This window comes from Tamandua tetradactyla, chromosome 17 (genome assembly GCF_023851605.1).
Source record: "Tamandua tetradactyla isolate mTamTet1 chromosome 17, mTamTet1.pri, whole genome shotgun sequence".
NCBI lineage: Eukaryota > Metazoa > Chordata > Mammalia > Pilosa > Myrmecophagidae > Tamandua > Tamandua tetradactyla.
Window position 1 is genome coordinate 70,922,291 of NC_135343.1, and position 16,569 is coordinate 70,938,859.

Genomic DNA, 16,569 nt, shown 5'->3' on the forward strand with positions numbered 1-16,569 from the left:
CAGATCTCCACCCCCAGACCCATGCATGCGCACAGCCATATCCTCCCTGCTGGGCACCCACATACCTGTGCACTTACCTCATGACCCCTGCACGCCAAGGCTCTTGCCCCACACATGTGCACAAACTTGCTCCACCCCCTGGCATAAGCGCCCTGCTCCCACATGTACCAGGTGCTCTCGTGTGCATCTGTGCCACATACCTTCCACTCTGCACACTTGTGCACCCCTGCCCCACCCCACCTATGCTAGGGCCCCGGCCTTCAGACTCTACCCACACGTGACACACATCCCACAATCTCTGTAACCTGTGCTCCACCCCCACAAACTCACGCATCCACATCCTGGCCCCCATGGACCCCTCCCCCTGTGCAAGGACACACTTGTGCCCTACCCTCCCTGTGGCCACACTTCTGTGCCCTATACCCACACCTGACACCCACAACCTCATGCTCCACGCACCCACCTGCATCCTGCTCATGTACCAGCCCTAGAACACATCCATTCAGCCTCCTGCCACGCCCTACCTCTGTGTCCCCCACACTGCATCCTGTTCCTGTGCTCTAAGGCCTGCCTGAGCTGCACCCAGCCCCAAGGACACCCACTGCACATCCACAACCCCACAACCTGCACCCCACGCTCACAGGCACCAGCATAGCATCCCCAAGTCACTGCACTGTGGCGCCCCTTCCTGCACCTTGCCACCTGCTCCAAAGGTATCCAGCAAATTCAAAGCTTTAGGTTGCTAAAGAAAATCAACTTCCAAAGTAATCCTATCAAGACATTTACATGCCTCAAAGGCAATGGGAGATCACTAACCATATGAAGATGCTGATAGATATAGCCAGACTAATGACCAAAGTAAAACACCAGAGGAGACACAAACTTTGGAACAACTAATCAAAGATGTTCATATAACTTTACTAAATAAAACTAGTGGGATGGCTAATGACATAAAGGAGCTCAAAAACACACTAGAAGAGCATAAAGAGGAATTTGAAAGAATAAATAGAAAAATAGTAGATATCACAGAAATTAAGGTTTCAGTAGACCAAATAAAAAATATACTAGATACATACAACAGCAGATTTGAAGAGGCAGAAGAAAGAATAAGTGAACTAAAGGCTAGGAAAATTGATTTCGAACACACAAAGAGCAAATTACAAAAAAGACAGAAAAATCTGAATTGGATCACAGGGAAATGACAGACAAAACAAAGCGCAGAAACATAAGACTCTGGTGTCCCAGAAGGAGAAGAGAGGACTAAAGGGCTAGGAAGAGTAGTGCAGGATATAATGGGGGAAAACTTCCCAACCCTTATATAAGACATAAACATGCAAATCAAAGAAGCCCAACAAACTTCAAATAGAATAAATCCAAACAGGTCTTCTCCAAGGCACATACTAATCAGTCTGTCAAATGCTGAAGAGAAGCAGAAAATTCTGAAAGCAGCAAGAGAAAAACAATCTACTACATACAAAGGAAACCACATAAGACTGAGTTCGGACTACTCAACTGGCACCATGGAGGTAAGAAGGCAGTGGTATGATATATTTAAGACTAGAAAGGAAAAGACTTCCAGCCAAGAATTCTATACCCAGTCAAATTGTCCATCAAAACTGAGGGAGAGACTAAAATTTTCACATGTAAACAAACGCTGATAGAATATGTCAACAAGAGACTGGCCCTACAAGAAATACTAACAGAAGTTCTGCTGGTTGAAAAAAGAAAAAGACAGGAAAGGGAGGTCTGGAGGAGGGCAGAGAATTGATGAGTACCAATAAAAGTAACTTGAAAGATAAAAAGAGAAAGATGGAAAAGAATATACAGATCTGACAAATAAAATCCAAAGGATGAGATGATGGATTCAAGAAATGTCTTCACAGCAATAACTATGAATGTTAACAGACTAAACATTCCAATTGAAAGATACAGATTGGCCGAATGGATTATGAAATATAATCCAGCCATATGGTGCTTACAAGAGACTCAATTTAGACACAAGGACAGAAATAGATTGAAAGACAAAGCATAGAAAAAGATGATGTTCCATGCAAGCTGAAACCAAAAGAAAGCAGAAGTAGCTATACTAATATCAGACAAAATAGACTTTAAATGTAAAAACATCATAAGAGTCAAAGGACATTATATATTAGGGACATTATATATTAGTAAAACGGACAATTAACCAAGAAGAAATAGCAATCATAAATTTCTATGCTCCAAGTTAGGGTGTTCCGAAGTCCATGTGACAAACTTTGGTAAAACTGAAGGAAACAAGAGACGTTTCAATGATAATAGACTTCAATACCACTCTCCTCTATAGATAGAACAATCAGACACAGGATCAACAAGGAAATGAGAATTTAAATAATTTGATAAATGAATTATACCTAACAGATAGATATAGGTCATTACAGCTCAAAACACTAGGATATACCTTCTCTAGTGCTCATGGAACATTCTCCAGGATAGATCATATAAAAACAGGTCTTTATAAATTTTAAAACACTGAAATTGTTCAAAGCACTTTCTCTGATCGCAAAGGAAAGCAGTTGGAAATCAGTAACCACCAAAGAATGAGAACTTTCACAACCATATAACACAAATAAATAACACATTCTTAAACAACTAGTAGTTCAAAGAAGAAATTGCTAGAGAAATCAGTAGCTATCTGGAGATGAATGAAAATGAGAATACAGCATATCAGAATTTATGGGATGTGGCAAAGGCTGTGCTGAGAGGGAAATTTACTGCCCTAAAGGCCTATATTTAAAAAGCTAAGAAAGAAAAAAATTGAGGACTTAACTGCTCACCTAGAGGAACCTGAGAAAGAACAGCAAAATAACCCCAAAGTAAATGGAAGAGAAATAACAAAAATCAAAGCATAATTAAATGAATGGGAGAACAAAAGAGCAACAGAAAGAATCAATAAAACCCAAAGCTGGTTCTTGGAGAAAAACAATAAAACTGATAGTCCACTAGCAAAGCTGACAAAGGAAAAAAGGGAGAGGATGCAAATAAAATCAGAAATGAGAAGGGGATCATTACCATAAACCCTGAAGACATAAAAAAAATCATAAGAGGATACAATGAACAACTATATGCCAGCAAACTAGACAACTTAGATGAAATGGACAAATTCCTGGAAATACACGAACAAGCTACAACTGACTCAAGAAGAAATAGAAGATCTCAACAAACCAATCACAAGTAGAGAGATTCAATCAGTCATCAAAAATCTTCCTACAAAGAAAAGCCCAGGGCCAGATGGCTTCACAAAGGAATTTTATCAAACATTCCAAAAAGAACTAACACCAATCCTGCTCAAACTTTTCCAAAATATTGAGGAAAAAGGAACAACACCTAATATATTTTATGAAGCTAGCATCACTTTTTACCAAAACCATGTAAGATGGTACAAGAAAGGAAAACTATAGACCAATCTCCCTAATAAACATAGATACAAAAATTCTCAACAAAGTATTAGCAAATCAAATCAAACAGTAAATTAAAAGAATTATACACCACAACCAAGTGGGGTTTATACCAGGAATGCAAGCATGGTTCAACACAAGAAAATCAGTTAATGTAATACAGCACATTAATAAACAGGAAGGGAAAAATCATATGATCATCTTCATTAATGCTGAAAAAGTATTTGACAAAATTCAACATCCTTAATAAAAACACTTCAAAAGATAGGAATCAAAGGTAACTTCCTCAATATGATAAAGAGCATAAATGAAAAACCTATAGCCAGCATCATACTCAATGGTGAGAGACTGAAAGCTTTCCCCTTAAGATCGGGAATGAGAAAAGGATGCCCTCTGTCACCACTATTATTCAACATTGTATTAGAAGTTCTAGCGAGGGCAATCAGGCTGGAAAAAGAAATAAACAGCATCCAACTTGGAAAGGAAGAAGTAAAACTTTCATTATTTGCAGATGACATAATACTATACTTGGAAAATCCTGAGAAATCTACAACAAAGTCACTTCAGTTAATAAATTCAGCAAGGTGGCAGGTTATAAAATTAATGTGCAAAAATCAGTAATGCTTCTATACCTAAGCAATGACTTAACTGAGGAGTCAATTAAGGAAAAAATTCCATTCAAAGTAGCAACTAAAAGAATCAAGCACCTAGGAATGAACTTAACTAGGGATGTAAAGGACTTCACACTGAGAACTATATAACGTTGCTAAGAGAAATCAAAGAAGATCTAAATAGGCAGAAAGACATTCCATGCTCATGGATAGGAAGGTTAAATGTAGTTAAGATGTCAATTCTACCCAAATTGATCTACAGATTCAACACAGTACCAATCAAAATTCCAACAAACTATTTTGAAGATTTGGAAAAGCTAGTTACCAATTCATCTGTAAGGGAAAGAGACCCCCAAATAGCTAAAAGCATCCTAAAAAAATAGAACAAAGTGGGAGGATTAACACTGCCCAATTTTAAAACTTATTATAAAGCCACAGTGGTCAAAACAGCATGCTACTGGCACAAAAATAGGGGTATTGACCAATGGAATTGAATCGAGAGTGCAGAAACAGACCATCAAATCTATGGTCAACTGATCTTCACCAGACCCCACATCCACTGAACTAGGACAAAAGAGTATTTTCAATAAATGAGCATGGGAGAACTGTATATCAATAGCCAGAAGAATGAAAGAGGACTCTTACCTTACACCCTATTCAAAAATTAGCTCAAATTGGATCAAACATCTAAATATAGGAACCAGTACCATAAAGCTCCTAGGGAAACATCTCCAAGACCTAGTAATAGCAGGTAGCTTCCTGAACTTTACACCCAAAGCATAGCAACAAAAGAAAAAATAGATAAATGGAAACTCCTCAAAATCAAGTGCTTTTATGCCTCAAAACACTCTACCAAAAAGTTGAAGAGACAGCCAAGTCAATGGGAGAAAATATTTGGAAATCAAATATTAGATAAAGGTATATCCTTTATATGAAAAGAAATCATACATCTCAACAACAAAAGATAAAACAACCCAATTATAAAATGGGCTAAATGTATGAATAGACATTTTTCTGAAAAGCAAATACAGATGGCTAAAAAGCACATGAAGAGGTATAAGGGAAATAATGAGATATCACCTCACACCTATAAGAATGGCGGCTATTAAACAAACAGGAAACCACACATGTTAGAGAGGATGTGGAAAAACTTTAATGCACTGCTGGTGGCAATGTATAATGGTATAACTACTATGGAAGACAGTCCGGTGGTTATTCAGAAAACTAAACATCAAGTTACCCTATGATCCGGCTACTCGGTATATACCCAGAAGAGCTGAAAGCAGTGACACAAATAGAGATTTGCACACATAAGATTAGCAGCATTATTCACAATAGCTAAAAGATGGAAACAATCCAAATGCCCATCAATAGATGAGTGGATTAACAAAATGTAGTATATACGAACAATGGAATATCGTGAATCAGTAAAACAAAATGACGTCCTGAAGCACAAGACGTGTGAGCCTTGAGGACATAGGCTGAGTGAAATAAAGCAGACACAAAACAGTAGATACTGTATAATTTCACTTTTATGGCCATGGTAAAGGTAAAATTAGAGGCTTATAATACAGAATATAGGGGACCTAGAGATAAACATAAGCTTGTGGTGGTGGAATAGTTTGCTAATGAGGTTGAATTTGATCGTAAGGGTACAGATAGAAGCCAAAGTGGTTCACTGGTGGATTTATAAGTAATATTACCAGATTGAGGGTGAACATGATTAAAAGGGGTTGTATAAACCCATATGTCCCACCTATTAATACTACAAGTACACAAATAAGTTCTTCCATGAACTACTGTAAAGGTATGAATCCTGTACAAAGAGTATATAATTTGGGGGGTATAGGAGGAAAACTGTTGTTGCCTGCTATGGTCTATGTTTAACAGGAAAACACTGACAGTATCGCAGCAATACCAGGGGGGACAAGAGTTAGGGGAAGGTTTGGATTTTCTATTTAGTGAGGGTGTATTTATTGGTTATCTTTCTCTCAGGAACAATGAAATTACCTAAAATTAAGAGTGTTGGTGGACTGTTGACTTTGGACATTATACATGAGGCCCAGCAGATGGAGGTAGCTGAAAGATGCACTAATTGAGAAGTGGATTGGTGAATGATGGTGTATACAGATGATTAAACATTGTGCTGCTACAAAAAGGAATGAAGTTGTGAGGCATGCAGTGGTATGCACGAACCTGTGGGACATTCAGTAACGCAAAATAAGCCAGAAACAAAAGAGCAAATATCATATGATTTAATTTAGAAAATACTTATAAGAAAACTTGGGCCTAGATTATAAGCTCTTATAGCAGTCACATTTAGTCTGGAGTGATAATTGCTATTTCTGGATTTTGAGAGGCTGTTTTATATATGTATAACCTGGTGTTTGGAGAAAGAATGAAGTCAATCAGGTCGGGATTTAGGTAATTCAGAATATAGGGGTAATGAAGATATTGTCTGTATTTCAGAACTTCACTTACTCCTTGAGACCAAAGGAAGACAGGGTTATTTTGTCCAGAACCTAAATTTTCTATAACTCATAATGTAACTCAACTGTCTGGACAGATCATTTAGACAATCGCAACACAGGGAGCCCAGAATAAGAATGAGGGCTTTTAATCCTATGTAGCTTAACATAATGCCTAGATACATCCCAGAGTATATTAAGCAAATAATCAAAAAGAATTGGTAAAGTTCCTTGAGGGATAGGAGAAAAAAAAATAGAACTATTAAACTTTACCACTGGGGAAAACCCGGATATTGTGTCAAACGTTAGGGACACCAACATTGAATAAGTCAAGTTGTAGATCTTGAGGCTTGCTCTTGTGAAACTTATGTATATAGTGGAGAAGCTTAGCCTACTTATAGGTATGTCTAAGAGTCACCTCTGGAGGACCTCTTTTGTTGCTCAGAAGGGGCCTCTTTCTCTCTCTAAGCACAACTCTGTAAGTGAAACTACTGCACTCCTCACTACGTGGGACATGACAACCAGGGGTGAAACTCCCTGGCAGAGTAGGAGATGACTCCCAGGGGTGAGCCTGGCCCTGGCACCATGGGATCAACAATTCCATCCTGACCAAAAGGGAGAAAAGAGGTATAACAAATAAGGTATCAGTGGCTGAGAGTTCAAATAGTTGAGAGGCTATTCTGGAGGTCACTCTTACACAAGCTTCAGCTAGATATTGTTACCTACGATAACTTGCCAAACCCCAAACAAAACCATTCCTACCAATCATAAAGAATACCTAGGGCAATATATAAGATCCTACAAAGGTTCCATGCACGAGGGTAACTTTCTAGAAACTCACACCCTCCAGATGGGTCCCTGGATCAGATAATTCTTAAAGTGCAGAGGGGCCAGCCTTTCCAGAACATCCACTAGTTCCAATCGCCTATCCCATGTTATTGATAGTCCCTTCCAACATGAAAACGTTAGAATGGGCATAGCCCAAATACCCCTAAAGAGTTAGAGAAAGATCAAAGGTGATGGTGGAGGTATACAGTGAAGGTAGGGTTTAACAAATGAGTATGATTGCTGAATCATTATATTGATATTTCTTTTAGTCTTCAGTACCTCAGAGCAGCTAGAAGAAAAAACCTAAAATTGTGGAATTGTAACCCATACCAAACTCTGAAATCTCTTACACAACTAATTGTTGCAATGTACTTTGGAATTTATTGCTTTTTTGTACATGCTATATTTTATAATTAAAAAAAAGTTAAAAAAATAGTTTGGGAATATAGGGGGAAAATACCTCTATGCAAATTATGGACAACAGTACTACGTTAACAATATATCATCAGTTGTAACAAATGTAACTACTGCAAAAAAAAAAACTGTGGAATTACAGAAAAGTGCTATTATCAATTCTAATCAATTTTCCACACCAAAGCAAGTGTTGGGGTGGGGAGGTGTATGGGAATCCTGTATATGTAAACCCACAACCTCGCTAATAAAATATTTTTAAATTAAATTAAAAAAAACTGTGAAATGTGTGTGTGTACAAGTGTGTATTTTAATTGAACTGTGAACCACAGTCTCTTAAAAAGCAGACTTAAAAAGTTAGCTTCAGATGAGCTTAACATCTATTTTCTAAACCTGCTAACCTGGAACAAAGTATTTCCAGGACTACTCTATCATTTGATTTACAGTGCAATTTCTGTGCATGACTTATTGAACCTGGAAATACAGTTTGAGTTACATAACAGGCATCTAATATGACAGTGACTCAGGACACTGAGAGATGCCAAAAGAATGATCCCTGCTAAGGGATAAAATGGCAAAGAGCTTCTGAAAAAAGCAACTGGAAAGTAAGTGATCATATTAACCCAGTTTGGAAGAGGGTACTTAGGAGATTGTGTTGTTCTCAGCTGCCACAAATGAGGTCCCTAGTCTTAGAAATGAGTGTTGGAAATGCAGCAGGAAAGGAAAAAGATGGGCACACCTCTTTATTTTTCTTCCTTAATAAATAAAGTGTTCTCAAAGATAGGTTGGGTTAAAAGCCATAATCTATGACACCTCCCCCCAAGAACTGTCACTGAACCACCTAGTAAAAGTTTCCAAAAGCCAAAAAAGTATTAAAAAGTTAGTGATTTAATTAAATTATTTATGGGCAATATTCTGTGCTGTGAAAGAAAAACAAGCTGCATTCTGAAAGGCCTCCCTAAGGACTCAGGCTTCCTCCCACCAGGAGTCTAGAAAGATTAAACTACGGCATGTTTTGAAACTAACTGCTCTGATTGAGGGCATCCATGATCTTTTCTCTGCCGTCCCTGGCCCAGAAGCTCACTCAGCAGGAAGACACACATGAGTTATCGCTGTCTGCCAGGAATACACTTTATCCTTATGGCAGACCATGGGACTTACTTTCCTACCTAATGTTTTGGGTTCTGGCTGCTGCCAAAGCTGCAATAAATCAAGAAGCTGTTTCCTGGAAGGCTTTTAACAGTTTATTCTACAAACAAAGCAGCTCTGCTTTCTTGATGTGAGGAAGAGTTACTGAGTGCAGTGGCTAAAAAAAGGCATCCAGAGCAGCACTGAAGATGAGAAACTCTCAACAGAGCAGGGGAGTGGGGTGTGCATAGGAGGGCTGCCAGTGTTTGAGGACCCTGAAGCCCCAAACCGCAGCAAAGGGGAAATGCAGAATGACAGCAAACTCTGCCTCAGGAGTTAACATGACACTGCTAGCTTCTTGAATGGTCACGAGTCATTTGTACTCAAAGTAAAGGAGACCTCCATAAATCCCATCATTAATTCAAACAGCATTTATTGAGCGCTCCTAGTTCCAGGCATTGTTCTAGGAGAAATGAAGAAAACAAATGACTGATCTCAAAAAGTGTACACTCTACTTGGGATTAGGAGGCTGAAACGTGAATTTTTCAGTTGGTGGTAAGTGCCATGAAAATAACGAAAAGCATGCTTAAGGAGGGATAGAGTGGTGGGACAGATGCTGTTATATGATATATAGAATAGTCAAGTGGCCTCAAATGCTACAGCAACAGAATAGGACCTGAAAAACGTGAGGAGAAAGCCCTGAGAAGGCCTGCTGGAAAGTGTTCCAGGCCCTGGCCAGGGCAAGGGTGGGCAGGGCAGGTGGAGGTGGGGAAGGGTGGGAAATAGGGAAATGGGGGACAGGGGAGATGTGTGGAGAGAAGAGTGAAGACTCTAGGACACACTCTCGATGAGAAGAAAAGTCATTTGAGCTTTTGACTTCTTTTTAGAAGGATCACTCTGGCTGCTGGGCCAAGAATACAACCAGCAGGGAAAACTGGGCCAGCCTGGAGGCTATGGCAATAGACCAGGAGAGGGCTGGTGATGGCTTGGCCAAGAGCAGCAGAGGGAGAAGTGGTAGGGAGGGGGTGGATTCTGGACCTACCTGGGCACAGTCGTCAAGATCAGCTGGTGAGTCTGTGGTGGGGACGGTGAGGATGAAATAGACCGGGTTCGACCACAAAGTGTCTGTCTTGTGGCTCTGAAGGAACCAAGCTAACACTTCCTGAGAGAACAAGGAAAGGGTAGGAAGGGGTGCAGGGAACCCAGAGCTGGGGTTTGGGTTCACCTTCCCTTATAAAGTATTAATAAGCAAAATTCACCTATAAACTGCCTTGCCCTGGGGGAGCCACACCACTTTTTAACAGACCAAACTTTTCATTTTAAATTGGTAGCAGATCAATTGGTACAGTTTCTGTTTAGAGTGATGGAAAAATTTTGGTAATGGATGGTGGTGATGGTAGCACAATATTGTGAGTATGCAACTAATGCTACTGAGTTGTATATCTGAAAGTGTCTAAAAAGATTAATTTCAGGTTGTATTTATGTTACTAAAATAGAACTACAAACACAAAGAATAAACTCTAATGCAAACTATGGACTACAGCTAATATAATTATAATAAAATGTTTCATCAACTTTAACAAAGGTACCACTCTAATGCAAAATGTGAATAACGGGAAAAATGGGGGACACGGGGGTGGGCGGGCAGATATATGGGAACTCTGTACTTTCTGCATGATTTTTCTATAAAACTACAAGTGCTCTAATAAAAATAGCTAACACATATAAGAACAAATAAATAGCACAGTGATTAAGAGCATGGGCTCTGGAGCTAGGCTTCCAGGATTAAAGAATATGCTAACCGCCCTGTGGATGCTTGGCCAATTTATCTAGTTGAGTGTCCTCATCTGGAAAACGGGAGAAATATTTCCTATACCCCTTAGATTTGTTGTGAGGATTAAATGAGTTAATAGATATAAAGAGCATAGGACAGAGCCTGGCACACTGTAAGCTAACTAAATCTCTGTGTGTGTGTGTGTGTACATGCATGCGTGTGTGTGTATGTGCATGCAGGTGTGTGTGTATACAGGTATAGTCACAAGTTTGCCCTGAAATATGCCTAGTTGATTTGAAAAACATTCTGTAGAATTTTCAGAGCCACAGGAAGCCCATCTACTCTGGATGCCCAGCAAGCACGAGCTTTCCAGGACTTCAGAAAGTGCAGGAAACAAGGGCAAAGAGGTTGAGCCAGACAAGGTAGAAGAGGGATGGGGAAGAGAAAGGAGAGAGGAGGAAAACAGTGAGGATTCAGCATAAACAGAAGAAAACACACAGAAGATGATCCAGTGCCCTCCACTCCCTGTGCACACTGGGGGCGCGCCTCCCCAAGGAAGGTAAGAAAGCTCTGCTCTGTCCCAAAGCCAAAGGGAGTGGGGGATACGGCTAGAACGAGCAACCCAGTCCTTGAGGGGGAGCTGTGCACAGCATTCATCTGCAACCCTCCCTACACACTGGAACCACCGACCCCAACCACCATAATCAGAATCTCCATGCTGGGCTCCAGAAGCTTCCACAAGTTGAGAAGGCTTGACAGAGGAAGAGGCGCTTCTCAGCCCTGCAGGACAACTGCTGAGACGCATCCCACACCCATCTCTCACTTTCTCCTGACACTGTGGTATTTCTCAGCCATTTGAGGACACCACAGCCAGCACACCAAGAAACAGTCAGGAAAGGTCTTTGCAGGCAAAGCAGGGACAACGGAATGAAGCCTGTAGCCAAAGGCACCAGAACACCCGTGGGCTCAGAAGCGGCAAGGTGACCCAAGTTACGTGACTTGGTTGTTTCCTCACCATCACTAGCAAGGCTAATGTGGGGTGCTGGGCATACACACATGCACATTTCACAGTGGCCACTTCCGAAATGGCATTCTCTGACTCAAGATGCGCCCCCTTCCTCCATCATGTGTAGACAGACTCCAGATTGGGTTGCACAGGGGACCCAGATGCTCGACAAAGACACCACTTCCCTTGGAGGCAGGTACACACCGTGAGCGGCTCCCCTTGCAGGGCCTGCAGGATGAAGTTGCTGACCACCCGGCCGTCGTTCATGTGCATGCGGGGCCCAAAGGTGTTGAATATGCGCGCCACTCGCACCTCCACTCCCTCCTGCAACAGAGAGGAGGAAAAGGAGAATCGGTTTCCTTCTGCACCCTGTACATGAAACATGTCAGAAACACTCTGCTTTTCACCCTAAAATGGAAAGGACTCTTTTGGTTCTGATTATATAGTGTACTCATGGTAAACGAATTTAGAGAGTACATGAGATTCTATCAAAGAAAGTAAAATGTGTCCCAGGTCCAATTCCTGAAAGGCAGCCACTACTGACATTCAGGGAGAAAACCTTGGAGACAGTTAAAATGCACAACATCAAAAATTGTTTACATCATTTTTTCCCCCAGCAAGTATCTATTTTCCCCAATAGGATTTATGCTGTGCATATACCCTTTTACACTCTTTTTTTCATGTAATGTATTGTGCAACCTAATCTTTCAGAGATTTAATTGTGAATGGATGTTGGATAGCTGATAATAAGAAAAACAAGAGTGCTTTCTTTATCTCAGGAAAAGAAGGACTTATAAACATTTTCAAAAGAGCTACATTGTGCCTCTACCCCCCAATCCATTCTACTTCTGGTATTCCTTAATTCAGTGTCTCTTCATGGCTTCATCGCCACCATCACCATCACCTCCATCAGATTTGCTGACCCAACCTGAGCTCTCCACCTCCCCCTTCAACCTTTAATCTCCTTCAATATTAAAAGCATTTAATTGGGCTCCACTGATCCTCTGCTCAAAACCCTCCAATTCACTTAGTATAAAGACCAAAAAGCTCTGCTCAAATCTAACAGGGTCCTGACAATCTCTTGTCAAATGTTGCCTTGCTCACCTGGGCAGCCACCCCCACCCCTACTACCTGCAATTCCCCTTGCCTATAACTCCCCTCTCCAGGCTCACTCTTCTCATCCTTCACCTCTCCACTTAAATGCCACCTCTTCAGAGAGGCCCCCCATCCCTCTCTGTGCATTCATAACACTCAATCCACTAAGCAGACTGTGAGTCCCTGGGGTCCAGTCCAGGGACTCTGGCTTTCCTTTCAATCTCTGCCCACCACTAGCCGGCCTGACGTGGTAGGGTGAGTAAGGGAGGAGGGAGGAGAGTGCCAGGACGCTGGACTCAGGCAGCCGGCAGATAAAAATGTCCCACAGCCTCCTGTACCATTTTCACTCTTCTTTTGTTTCAGACTTAGGTCCCCTCTTTCACTTAACATGTTTTCTGGCACTGTCCTAGTGCCTTTCTTTTTTTATTAGAGAAGATATAAGTTTATAGAAAAAAACATGTAAAAAGTTTCCATATACTGATGTTGGAAAATGATTTTTTTAAAAATTATAAAAGATTCAAGGACATCCCCAGACCTCTCTCTCTTCCTTTCGCCGTGTGCTGCAATTAGACAGCCGAGGGCACGTGCTGGGAGGGGCCAAGCATGTGCGTCTGTACCTCTGTGGGAGACCCGAGGAGCTCAACTTTTCCAGTCCCATCTACTCAAGGCCATGTCAACGTGACAGCATTCATGTCTAAAAGTACAAACTTTTTAAAAAGGAGAAATATCAAAACTAATTTTAGAAATCTACTCCACAAAAAAGAGTACAAGAGAGGGGCAAAGGTTTAAGGCACATCCACATTTACAAGAGCATAATTAATATTAACAAAAAACAAAAGGTGTCTTAGCACCCAATACAGGTAATTACTAAATAGCCTGGAAGGATATACACCAACATTGCTTAAAATGGTTATCTCCAGGACGGAGTTAGAGAAGTTCATATTCCTCTGCGTATTTTTAAAAGTTTCTTATTTTACTTCTGTACCCAGGAATAAAATGTTCTTAAAATGCATAACCTGGAAAGTGCCTTTTTTAAAACCACCAAAACCTCTAAACTTTTGCCTCGTTGTGGCTAAAAATACTGAAAATTTTTATCAGAAATTCTGAATAAGAAGAATTTTACTATGTGAAGGTTTATCTGTTTTACCCATTATACTATCAACATTAATTTCTCAGCCAGTATAATGAATTAAAGAGGATGAGCTGCCAGTGTCCCATGGTCCCATGCTAGCCACCACAGTGGCTAACTCTGGCCGGTCAACTCTGGCCACAAGCAGCCTCACTGATTTCCCCAGTGTGCTAGACAAGCAGTTTTATGAGTGCTGTGATATGAAAAAAGCTAGGAAGAATCATCTAATGGACAGTTAACTTTTAGAAACTAGAGTACTATATTTTTGCTAAATCCTCTCAGCAATTCGTTATGTTTTCACATGAGCTATTCAGGTTCTTGGGACTAAGATATGAGCGACTAATTTTAAGTCCAATCTTTGCTGACTAACCAGAGAATATTGAAAGGAGGAAGAGAGGGAGGGGCTGGGAACGACAGAGTTGCTGATCTCAATAGAAAATAATTCAAAAGTATCTACTTGCTGATAAGAAAAAGAAAGAATCAGATGCAGTGAATATGGTCTTATTCTGGAAAGAGTTTGGAAAAACATCAGCAAATTTACAATAATCAAATCAAAGAGCCAGTCAGGAGGAATGCTCAATGGGCTATGCAAGGTTTGCAACAAATCAAATGCTTTTATCCTCCCACCTTTTCTATTTCTCGGAAACAATGTTCCAGGACACAGACTTAGGAAAAGCTGCGTTTTGCTGTTTTTATTTTTCGGTTTGGATCCAAAACAGGAAGTACAGGCCATACCTTCAGACAGGTGCAGGAGCAGGAAGGGCAGGGGCGCTTTCCCAAGAATGCAAGCTCTCAGGCCTGGTTTACGTCAGCAAGAGCAGCTGTGCATTAAGTCTAGACTCTTCAGATGAAATAAAGGTAAATCCAAGGCTCCCTCAAGTCAAGACTTGCCCTCCTATCAGTTAGGAGCACATGCTGGACCTTATATGTGTATTCATTTCTCTAGGCATAGTCAAGAAACCCTTTTCCTTGAAACAATGGCCACCACTATTCCCCACATCCAGTATACTAGGCACTGGCACACATCACCTCTGACTCTCACGGTGATCCTGATGAGTGGAAGGGTGGCCCGCCAGAAGACACATGGATGTAGCTGTGTACAGAGGCGACTGTCATACCCCATGCCATGGCCTGCAGGCAGATGTAAGTACTCCCCATCTCCCATCTGAAAAAGGCCCAGTGTCCGACCCAAAGCCTCTTTCCCAGGAAGGCGAAAGCCAGGATTAAAACCAGATGTGCCCATCACGCCAAGCTGTCTCAACTAAGAGGGAATCTGCCTCCGAACGGCCAGGAAACTCCTGAATCACTCGAAGCTCCATCTGCGAGTGGCAGACCCTGCAGACACTACTGGAAGTCTGTCTGAGTTTCCCATCATGGAGAGAGGAAGGGCCTCTCAATATACAAGGCAGTAATCCAGAAAACCAACTGCTGAATCATCCTTAATAAGGATGGTTTTTCACTTTTGTGTTTGGTGGTTCTGTCCCTGGGGCGAACCCTAAGTCATTTACATATGACTGTAAACTTCAAGAAGCCTTCATCAAGGTACAGGGACAGCTCCTGCAAGCTTGAATTATATCAGCATTAAACAGATGGAAATGCAAGAAAGGAGAGAAAGGACACTTAGCAGTGCACACAGGGACACTCCACACGACCTCACAAGGTGAAGTACAGCGTGAATCAGCATCGGGGTGGCTTTAGAGAAATGTGCCATCTCGATTCTGTAAGTCACTAGCTGTGTGCTTCTGGGGAAGTCACTTTCTCAAAGTTGTAAGATGCTAATATTTGCAATGGGGACAATAATTCCCATTCAACCTACTTCACAGGAATTAAAAGAAAATACATGAAGCTGCTTTGAAAACTGTCATCATTATCACAATCTCCAAGTGATGATTCTGAATCAACTCTCTCCCTCCTGTCTCTTCTTCCTGCTCACTGGCTAAACTAATCTCATCTTGAAGTACTTGTGACGTATGGGATTAGCTCAGAAACATCTCCACCAGGCCACAAGGACTGCAGTTGAAAGAACTGCGGTCTCTTAAGAGGATTTAGCAACTGCTCTTTTGATATGGTCACCAGACTGCAATAATGTACAGCCCCAGCTGGATGAGCTAGTGGGAACGCCTCCTTTTCTCACCTGTGGCAGCAGAGCAGGCAGAGGGGCTGGTAGCAGGTCCTGAGACACCAGGCCAGGGAATTAAGGGCTAGCTGGGGTTTACTAGCAGGTGGTGGCCCACATGGTATGACAGAGGGACAGGGAAATCCTCCCTCTTCCAAAAGTCTCCCAAGGACAGAAATATCACCAGCAGGGATTAAACTGTTTGTTCTTCTATATTTCTCTTTTAAAATGCAATCTTTCCTCAAACAGCATTCTGTCAAACCACTGAATGTGGTAGAACATGGTCAGTGTCTTCACTGACCGGGGGCAGGAGGAAGAAACAGAAAAACACTGTCCAGGAAGAGGGCTACTGAAGAGAGAAAGGGGCCCGAGGAGCTTGGAGGCAATGGTCTCCTTTCCCATGCCTGGCTATAGCCCGTCCTGAAGGAAATACCTGGGTGAGGTTTATATGAAAAGAGTGGGGACAAAAAAATAAGACTACCACAGAAGTTTTTCAGGAAGTGCTCCTAGGCACACCAGTTCTCTGATGCTTCTTAATTCCCTGAAGGCTTCGAGAGAAGTACGTGCAC

The 16,569-nt window shown here is 41.4% G+C and overlaps 1 protein-coding gene across 3 annotated transcripts in view; it reads right to left on the reverse strand.

The window, feature by feature from the left end:
- The window catches only part of UXS1 (UDP-glucuronate decarboxylase 1), a 110,500-nt gene that overhangs the window by 15,703 nt on the left and 78,228 nt on the right, over positions 1 to 16,569 (reverse strand). For all 3 annotated transcript variants that reach the window (XM_077134933.1, XM_077134932.1, XM_077134934.1), the window contains one exon: positions 11,865 to 11,984. In XM_077134933.1, the coding sequence (XP_076991048.1) occupies positions 11,865 to 11,984 (120 nt within the window). The remainder of the gene's footprint in view (positions 1 to 11,864; positions 11,985 to 16,569) is intronic.